Below are 10,586 nucleotides of genomic sequence, written 5' to 3'. Positions count from 1 at the left end.
CAAAGGATACACCCGTGTCGCTTATGGCCCTGTCCCAAATGGCACACTTCATGTGGACTTTCGGTCTCGTGGACTTAAATTGCGTGTGCTTGCTGAGTCTACGAGTCCGTAGGCCGTCCCATTCATAATTTTATCGCTCTGAAGTGTGCTCAGCAGCGCCCCCTTTGTACCCTTGAATGCAGGCTCCACACAAACTACCCAGGAATCCTTGCGAAAGGCCAATCAGACAACGGATGGGAGGAGATTTCGCTCACGGACAATTGTTAACATGGCTGAGAAGATAATATTTAAGTGTAAGTATCATTATGGTTTTTATGACCTAGGTGTACATTTTACCAGTTATTACCTAGTTTATACAAACATTATGGTCATCGACCAGTGGTTGATGTTTTAAACATAGGCTAATAATAACGCGCTGAATAATACGATCCATTATGATTCATTAAATAAATTGAACTGAATGTCAGGGCTTTACAGAGTCATGAATATTTAAACCTCTAAATTTATCTGAAACTCACGCACATTTTCATTGTGTTAAAATTGTAATCTTAGTTCAAATGGAACATTATGTATTATGTTCAATACATACTTTAAATAACCATGTATCTATTGTATAATTCCCAGGTGGCATACACGATATCAAAATATAGAACTGTAAAAGCAGGCTGTGTAGTTGACATAAGATTTGGGAAAAGTAAATGAATTTCTCTGCATGGCAAGCCATCTCGCAAACACAATGGTAAAAACAACATCAACAATAGTCAGCATATTTCCCCGAACCTGCAGCTCCTGTCCATAACAACCACTAGACCATCTTCCTATTTCCGGTGTGACGATCGAGTATGTCACAAAAATACCTCTCAATGCGCCCTCGTGGACTAGCGCCAAGGGCCCTATAGGTCTGTGTCCTCAGCACTACATGACGTCACCAAAGTGTGAACTCTGAGGAAGTCCACAAGTCCTGAGTGTGCCATTTGGGACAGGGCCTATTACTCCTCAGGAAGCCTCCCAACTCCTCGATCCTCGCCTCCTCACGGTGCAGTTAAAGATTTGAGATTTCCTACAAGATGGCTGAGCTTGATCGGTTTCCAGGTCATAGGATGGAGTACGGAGGAGCGAGGAAACGGGGAGGGGTTTTATCTGATTAAACTCTCACATGCTCTCAAACGCTCTCTCTCTCACACGCTCTTACACTCTCACACGCTCTTGCACACTCATGAACAAACAAACATGGCATTGACCTTCAGGCCTTGTTCATCAGCACAGGATGATAAAAATGTTTCCATGTCATCTAGACACTGGAATAAAAACAAAAAGTCATCTTTTGCGTCAGGAAGTTCCTCCAGGACCTTCCTGAGGGCATTTTTTTGTTGACTTGCGCTCATCTGCAGAAAAGAAGGCTCTGTCACCTTCCCACAGAATAAGTCTCCATGACTGCGTACCCAGTCCCGCGCTGTAAGGTCTCTTACAATGATTGGCTGTAAATATATATAATGGCACAAAATAATTAATCTATTCATCTAGCATGCATGCAACTGCTTGATATATGACCAATAAAATAATTTACCTCATCAGTGTCCTCTTCAACTTCAACTCTTTTGCTGAGCGACAGTTTGGTGGTGGTGGATTTTGACACCCTAAAGACAGGCTCAAGGTTTCCCTGAAGGAGTTGGGATGCTTCCTTTGTCCAAAATGCAAATCTTTGTCCATGACTTTGGAAAATATGTAATTCTAGGAACTCTATTTGTATAAAACCTTTTTATTGTCACTTTTCTAACAGTGGCTAAATACAGCCAAGATACTGAAATTTTATATGTAGAATCTGTCATACCCTTCTAGGCAAAACCTCTCCGTCAGCTGAATGCACCATCACTGGCGAATCAATGGCACCTCCTCCTAAAAACACACACGGATCGAGTAGCGACAAGGCGAGAGCAGATCAAGCGCGAGAGCGTGTGGTATGATCATGCGCGCGCGGGAGGGCTTGTATTGCGTGCAGAGGAGATGTCATGAGCGCGCGCAGAGTATGAATGAGCTCGCAAGTTCCCGTTTCCTCGCGTGTAGATCTGTTATTCTCTCGCGAAAGTCATTTACCGTGCGCGCCAACATCAGTTGTGTGCTCGGTTATTATTGGCATTGATCTGCAAATTCCACTCACAGTTAAAAATATATATATAAACGTCCAGTCATTCATTCAAATGAACGATGCAAGGTTATAGTAAATGCCTAGTGGACAGACTGACTTAGCCTACTGTATGTCCAGCCAATATCTCGATATAACAGTAACAAAAAATAATTACTGTAAATTGTTTTTCTATTCATGTTCCAAAGGTTGTAGTACGTTCCTAGTAGTGTTGGGCGATAATGCTCCATTTTCATATCGTCCAATCATCAGTCTGTGAGATCGGCGATACACGATATTATCGTGAGGGGGCGGGGCTTACTTATTTGATTATTAACTTGATTATTTACTCATTAATTTGCTTGTTTTTTTACTTCATTTTATATGAGAATATTTTTTTATTTTGCTAGCAAATGTGGGGTGTTTATTACTAGGCTATCAGGTTATTTCCCTGTAGTATAGTGAGCAGGGCTGGACTGGTAATCTGGCATACCGGGCAAATGCCCGGTGGGCCGACGTGCTTATTGGGCCGATACATCTCATATTTTTATTTTTATTTATTTTTTACGGCCCATAAAACTCGTACATCGGCAGCCTATTCGTTTTGTTTTGTTTAATTGACGGCGCTGGGTTAGTGCCGATGTAATACATTGGTCAAAAAAAAAAATCATATTTTTTTGCAATGACAGACCGGCCCATGAAACACGTAGATCAGCGGCCCATTGGTTGTTTTCTTGATTGACACTGGGCTGGCCCAATCACATCTTGAAACACCTCCCCATTTGTGTTTTGAGTGAGCGTGCAGTGTGTACTGTGTATCTGTCTATAGTCTGAGAGATGGAGAAGAAACGCAAGGAATGTGCAGAGAAATAGCGTGAAAAATAGATATAGGCCCTTCAAGCAGACGCTGTAAAATGTGTCAAAGTATATGTGTTTTCTGCAGCAGCAGGACCTTCATCAGCTCCAGTGCCTGATGAGGAGGATAGTGAGGAGGATCAGGAGAGAGATGAGAAAGTGTAGAGTCTGTGGTAAGCAGAACTACTTTTTAAAACACTTTGGCTATGAGTGTAGGAACCCATTACCAAGTTACGCATTATTTCCACATCTGCATTGTTGACGATTACAGCAATTTACTAGAAGTTTAATGAGACGCGTTTGTATCCATGTTTTCCGCCAAAATAAAAGCTTGATGCAGTTTCCGTCAAAATAAAAGATCATGTGCTTTGTAATGGGGCTCTACTGGTTACGAAAATTAGTCACCAATATGGGGTGTCTAGTCAGGACACGGAAGGCAGGAATACTTGTTGAATGGTTTAATATATACACTTTCGGAATACAGATGCACAGGCACTATTCAGTATATACTTTACAGTGTAGGTGTGGTTCTAAAGAAAAGGAAATAAACATTGACGTTAACTAACATAACACAATTGAGGCTAATACTCTCCCTAGTCATTTAAATAAACAGTGCTAAACATGTCCTGAAATGTGAACTACAATAAGAATGCCATACAAGCTACAGATACAACAGAGATAAAGGCTGTCACTAACTTTAAGCTCGACCATAAATAACTAATATTAACTTGTCTATATAATATAATTGTAACTTACTTGTGGTCACTGACACAACCAGACGCTTAACTTAGAAACTGAAACTAAACTGAATGCCGTTCTCTGCAAGCCAGGGCATGTCGCAACATGTCAGAAAAGGGGCGTGGTCTGAAGGAAACACTCGCTGTACATGCTCTGTCCAGGTTCACATCACTTGGTCCTTTTGCACAGCCGCCCCATAATTCACGGTGTGAATTATCTCCTGGAAAGGCTCAACTATCCACAGGAGCTGTTGTCGGGAGCATTATCCGGGATGGCCGGCAGCTCAATGAGCTTGGCCACCGGTCTGGTGTAGGTTCTCTCTTCCACCTGCACCTCAGCAGTCCTCACTTTACCATCGACACTCCTAATGGTCTTCGTGACTCTTCCCACGGGCCACAATGCACGAGGTAACCTTTGGTCTATTACCATCACCACTGTACCAACAGTGAGATTCTCTGTGTCCTTTACCCATTTCTGCCTTGACTGCAAGAAAGGTAAGTAGCTCCGTATGAAATGGGTCCAAAACTGGTCAGCTAACACCTGACTGTGTCGCCATCTTCTCCGATTGAGAATCTCAGACTCAAGGTACACCACTTGAGGAAGCGAAGAGTCAGGACGCCCCATGAGGAGGTAGTTGGGAGTTACAGGATCTGCATCGGCTACATCTGTCGACACGTAGCCCAGTGGCTTGGAGTTGAGGATTCCTTCTACCTCAATCAGAACTGTCTGCAAGACTTCTTCGGTCACTGTCTGTGCTCCCAGAGTGACATAGAGTGCAGCCTTAATGGATCTGACTTCCCGCTCCGAGGCTCCACCAAAGTGAGGTGCATTTGGTGGATTGAACTGGAAACGTATCTGGTGCTTAACCAACTTGATTTGCAGCTCTTCGCACATGGCCTCAAAACTTGCTTTGAGCTCGTGCGCCCCTCCGCGGAAGTTGGTCCCACAGTCAGAGAGAAGCTCGAAGGGAGTTCCCCGTCTAGCCACGAACCTTCTGAGTGACACGAGGAACGAGTCGGTATCCATGTTGGGCAGCACATCTAGGTGAATGCACCTGGTGGTCATACACTTAAAAACAATTCCCCATCTCTTTTCCGTACTCCGACCTCGCTTGACCTGGAACGGGCCAAAGCAATCTACTCCTGTTGAATAAAATGGAGGCTTCAGGAGGCGGAGACGACAAGGGGGCAGATCTGCCATTTTAGGAATAGCAGGCTTTGCTCTCCATTTCTGGCACTCCACGCAGGATCTCTGATGACGACGCACAGCTTCGCGGCCTTGGAGGATCCAAAACTTGTGTCGGAGCTCTGCAAAGACCCTCTCCGATCCAGAATGGAGTAACTTGTTGTCATACTGTCGTATGATAAGTTTAGTAATATGGTGCTTAGGTTCTAGCACAATTGGGTGTATTACATCTTCTTCCAGACTAGTAGAACGGCGCAACCTACCACCTACTCGGATAAGGCCCCTAGAGACGTCATACTCTGGAGCAAGTGACAAGAGCCGACTGCTAGATGGAAGTGCTTTCCCTGCTTTTAGGCACTTAACTTCGTCTGGAAAGCTATCATATTGTGCTCTCTGAAGGATTCGGAGTTCTGCTTCTCCGTAGTCATCTGCACTGAGGGCGCTCGTCTGTAAGGCCGCCCCATGCAGTGACCTACTTGTTGCCTCAAGGAGATCTTCAAAGGTAGAGTGGTCTTCAGCGGCTGGGATCTCTGGTGCAGTAATGGCTGACATGAATCCACAGAACGCAGACCTCTTCATCTCTGTTTCATCTGGGACCTCCACGAATGAATTTGTAGCTGGCCAACTCTCACGTGGTAGCCGGAGGAAGGCAGGACCTTGGCTGAACTGGTTCGGCTTGGCTAGGTTGGATAGTGTCATCCCTCTTGTGATAGGATCTGCAGGGTTATTCTGTGTGTCCACATACCTCCATGACCGGTGATCCGTCAGCTCCTGAATCTCAGATACACGAGTCCCTACAAACACCTTGTATCTGCAGGACTCTGACTGTATCCAGGTAAGTACTGTGGTGGAGTCAGACCACAGCACTATGTTCCCCAACTGAAGGGTTAGCTCTCTCTGGATCATCTGGGCAAGCTGAGCTCCAGTAAGTGCGGCACAGAGCTCAAGCCGCGGCATTGACTGTTGTTTCTTCGGTGCCACTCTTGAGCGTGCCAGCACAAAGGCTACATGGACTTGGCCATAAGGATCCTCACCACGTAGGTAAGCAACTGACCCATAGGCGGACTCTGATGCATCACAAAAGATGTGAAGCTCGAGGTTGATGACACTTACATCCACGTCCAGTGGGAAGTAGCTCCGAGAGAGACTGACCGTAGGGAGCTGAGGGAGCTCTTCTTCCCATGTAGTCCAGGCTTGCAGGAGGTCGACAGGTAAGTTTGGGTCGTCCCAATCGCGGTCTTTAGCCCATAGTCTCTGGACTAAAACTTTGGCCCTTGTGGTGAAGGGCAGGATATAACCTAGGGGATCATACTGGCTTGCTAGTATCTTATAGATATTTCGCATGGTTGTCTTGCTTGGGGCAACCGGGCGATGCCTGTAATGGAGTGTGTCCTCTATGAAGTGCCAACTGAGGCCTAGCGTCATCTCTTGAGCTTCACCATGCGTCTGAGAAACCCATCTTTCACTGTTGTCAGACTTGGCCTCCTTAGGCAGGTTGCAAATCACCTCTGGCTGGTTACTGGCCCACTGGCGAATATCGAAGCCACCTGAAGCTAGAAGGGTTCTAAGTCTCGTCACAAGGTTACTGGCTTCTACTACGGTGGGTAGACTCTGCAGGCAGTTATCGACGTAGAAGCACTTTCCTATACTGTGGCGGACATTTTCCCCTGGTTGACTTGACTCAGTGACGTGTTTCTGGAGAGCAAAGATCGCGCAACAGGGACTGCACGTCGTCCCGAACGGTAGGACCTCCCACTGGTAGACTGATGGTTGTTCGTCCGTCTTTAGATCCCTCCAAAGGAACCTCAGCAAGGGCTTGTCTCTATCCAGCAGGCGGACCTGGTGAAACATCCCTTTAATGTCTCCACTTACTGCAACTCGATGCTCTCTGAAGCGTAAGAGGACTCCAAGAAGTGAGGGTCCTAAGGCTGGACCAGGGAGCAGGTAGTTATTTAGACTTTGTCTGCCAAGCTGGAAGCTGCAGTTGAAAACAATCCGTTCCTTGCCATTGTGCCTGACCATGTGGTGGGGCAGAAACCAAGACTCCTCTGATGAGTCCGCCTCGCAGGAGTCAATCTTGGTGGCGTACCCAGCAATCTCCAGTTTCTTGATCTCCTCCTGGTAGGTAGATGCACGCAGTAGGTCTTGTACTAACCTCTTCTCTGTGTTTCGCAGGTTCTTCATCACAACTTCCTTTGAAACTTGCAGCTTGGGCATGTTCGGAACTCGTAGAAGGGGTGTAGCGTACCGATGCACTCCGTTTACTTCTACACGGATAGTCTCGGCCTCTAATAGGTCCACTGAGTACTTGTCCTGTCTGGATCTGGTCACCAACCTCTCACTTTTGAAAGGCAGTGTATCTAACTGCCACAACCGTTCAACTTGACTGAACAGCTCAACAGAAGGGGAGGAAACTGTAGTGAACAAACACTGTGTGGTGGGAAGCTGTTGTTGCAGGTATTTTGCTGGGCCTTGGAGTGTCCAACCGAGCTTAGTCTTGACTGCTGCAGGACCACCAGGGGGACCCAGATGCACTGGCTCAATTGGAACGATCAGATCAGCATTATCCGATCCAATCAGGAGGGTTGGCTGAGCTCCATCGATGGGTGGGATTGCCAGACCTCGTAGATGCTGATATCTTTTCTGGAGTTGGGTAACTGGGTAGCTGTACTGAGAGAGGCCGAGGTGTTCACCTGTGAATGCGCCTTGAATGGAGAAGCTCTTTGTTGGTTGGGAAGCTGGAGTGATTGTAAAGGACACACGTGAGCCTGACAGTATCTTGATATCTTGGCGGATAGTACGGAGTGTGAGGTCTTCTGCCTGACCCTGTACTCCCAGGCGACGTGCTGCAGATGAAAGCAGGATGGTTCTCTCAGACCCATCATCCAATACTGCATAAGTGTCGAGCACTTTATCCTGGTATTGCAAATTGACTCTAACAATCTTTAACAGCACCTGGCTATATCTATTTGGCAGATCCAGGTAATGAGTCTCTGCTGTCGACATGATGGTGGGCTCGTTCTCACTCCTCTGGTTGACCTCATGTAGAACAGAAAGGTGCTTAGACTTACAAAGGCGACACGGTTTCTTGAGGTCACAGGCAGAGGCTAGGTGAGAACGTCCGCATCTCCAGCACCTTCTCTTGACTTTAATCCAGTCCACCATCTCTGCTTTGGTAAGCTTAGCAAAACTCTCACATTGGCTGAGGTAGTGTTCTGCCTCGCAGTAAGGGCAGTATATCTTACCCTTCACTTGGGTTCGGATAGAATGAGCCGCTTGGGAGGGCGTGTCGGCTGGATGGATACTGGAACTGCCTGTCCCATGCATAACAGTAGTGATCTTAACCTTGGACTTCTGCTGCTTGAATTCTCTCCTGTCCCTATCACTGTGAGCTTGAAGTGAGGGCTCAATGTTCAGGCATCTGACTTCTGCCTTCAGCCACTCTGAAAAGTCAGTAAGCGTTAGCTTCAATTTATCAGGGTCCTTCCTATACTGTTGACGACAAAATCGCTCTTGCTGGTGCTTGGGAAGCCTGCTTAGAAGGCGCTTCACATTTGAGCCGCAGTGGAGTTCTTCATGGCCTTCACCTCTGAGAGCTTTCAGCATCCCGACAAGCGACTGCACTCTGATGGAGAACTCATCGAGAGCCCTATCATCTCTGATGATGGGTAGGCGTTCCATATCCTCTATCTCCTTCAGCACAAACTGATATGGACGTCCATAGCGTTCATCCAGTGCTTTCAGAGCTTCAGAGTAGGGCATATTAGACTCTGCATGAGCTAGCACAAGGCGATGTGCTTGTGGCACCTTGACATGCTTCAGCAATATGGCATACTTGTAATGCTCGGACTGAGAAGGATGAAGGAGTATGCTAAGGGAAAGGCGTAGCTCCACATATTGAGCTCTATCTTCCTTGGTGAAGTCAGGAAATGTTGGGCCTTCTATATTAGGGGGTGCATGCTGATACCCGGTGGAGGGATAATGGCTCAACATGGCTGGGGTCCCCTGGTAGAAAGGTTGGGGTACATAAGGTGGCTGATGTATTGACCGGTGCACAGGTAGGGGCATCATCTGATCGACAGCTGGATTTACATGTAGCGATCTGGGAGGAGCCACATGTGGGAGATAGAGATGAGGCTCAGGTGGCACCAGATGTGGATTTCCCAACTGAGGCTCTCTACTTTCCTCATGCTGGTTGCCAGTTGCAACTGCGCTGGACTTACAATTACTTGATATAGGGTAGGATGTGATTGAGTTATATAATGAGGCATTTCTTAAAAAGTCTACTGAATGCTGTAGGCCCTGGGGTGACCCTTTGGGATGGCTGGGCTGAAGGTGAGCTGGTGGATAATGTTCAGTATCCTGCTTGATAGCCTGAACGTCATAGCGTAGATCGAGCGTGTGCTTAGGGGGTTGAATGACTCGGCTAAGAGGCGGAGGAAGTGTCATTTGTTCTAGTTGATGGGTAAGGTCTGCAGTTACGCTTGGCTGATCCTCAGTTCTGTGACGGTGAGGAGCAACGGCTGGGGAAGGCTGTGGTTCACCTCCTCTGTCTGGGTAGAGTTGGCGTACTGGGGTCTGATGCCGTGATGACCTCCTTGACCACTGAGCTGAGGTCTGAGGGGAATGGTGCTGCAGGAAAAACTCCAAAAGCTCTGTTTGTTTCTTGGCCGTTTCACTCTGTTGCCGCGCTGTCTCCAAAGCCTGATGAACAATGGCTTCATTTGCTTTCTGCATTGAAGATATGCTTCTAGCAGGACTGAGTAACTCCCTCTCCTCTTCGTGCCTGTGCATCTGCGCTAAGCTATGTTGGTCTGTATATTCGACTAAGAAATCCTCCAGATATCTTGGGCGTTGCACTGAGCGTTTGGGGCGCACAGGTGAAACAGGGAGGCTGATTCCTTCTTTACTGGTTGCCATATCGTTGACTCTATCCGGCTCGAAGGACCATAAATTGTAATGGGGCTCTACTGGTTACGAAAATTAGTCACCAATATGGGGTGTCTAGTCAGGACACGGAAGGCAGGAATACTTGTTGAATGGTTTAATATATACACTTTCGGAATACAGATGCACAGGCACTATTCAGTATATACTTTACAGTGTAGGTGTGGTTCTAAAGAAAAGGAAATAAACATTGACGTTAACTAACATAACACAATTGAGGCTAATACTCTCCCTAGTCATTAAACAGTGATTAAACATTAAATAAACAGTGCTAAACATGTCCTGAAATGTGAACTACAATAAGAATGCCATACAAGCTACAGATACAACAGAGATAAAGGCTGTCACTAACTTTAAGCTCGACCATAAATAACTAATATTAACTTGTCTATATAATATAATTGTAACTTACTTGTGGTCACTGACGCACACGAACACAACCAGACGCTTAACTTAGAAACTGAAACTAAACTGAATGCTGTTCTCTGCAAGCCAGGGCATGTCGCAACATGTCAGAAAAGGGGCGTGGTCTGAAAGAAACACTCGCTGTACATGCTCTGTCCAGGTTCACATCACTTGGTCCTTTTGCACATGCTTATCTCTTTCAATTTTATAAATTAGTACAAAACTAATTATGAAAGTTTTCTTTATTTTTCAGTGCATTTGTTTTACAATATATGGCTATTAGGCTACTGTCTTGAGATTAATTATAACTATTATTATGTAGTAGTGTAATATA

The 10,586-nt window shown here is 46.2% G+C and overlaps 1 protein-coding gene across 1 annotated transcript; it reads right to left on the bottom strand.

The window, feature by feature from the left end:
* Positions 1-3,422: 3,422 nt before the first annotated feature.
* On the bottom strand, positions 3,423-10,320 carry LOC143723331 (uncharacterized). The gene is made up of 2 exons (XM_077215589.1): positions 10,260-10,320; positions 3,423-10,016 (listed from the first exon to the last, which is right to left on the bottom strand). Exon 2 carries the CDS (start codon positions 9,818-9,820, stop codon positions 3,950-3,952), a length of 5,871 nt encoding a protein of 1,956 aa, XP_077071704.1. The 5' UTR covers positions 9,821-10,016; positions 10,260-10,320; the 3' UTR covers positions 3,423-3,949.
* Between the last annotated feature and the right edge of the window lie 266 nt (positions 10,321-10,586).

The sequence above is a fragment of the Siphateles boraxobius genome, unplaced genomic scaffold (genome assembly GCF_051911475.1).
Source record: "Siphateles boraxobius isolate OS27281-9 unplaced genomic scaffold, OSU_SipBor_1 7, whole genome shotgun sequence".
Taxonomy (NCBI): Eukaryota; Metazoa; Chordata; class Actinopteri; order Cypriniformes; family Leuciscidae; genus Siphateles; species Siphateles boraxobius.
This window is presented reverse-complemented; position numbering and strand designations above follow the sequence as displayed.

Bases quoted from the DNA above. Each gene is read 5' to 3' on its own strand.
- LOC143723331 (XM_077215589.1), bottom strand. From the start codon at position 9,820: ATGGCAACCAGTAAAGAAGGAATCAGCCTCCCTGTTTCACCTGTGCGC.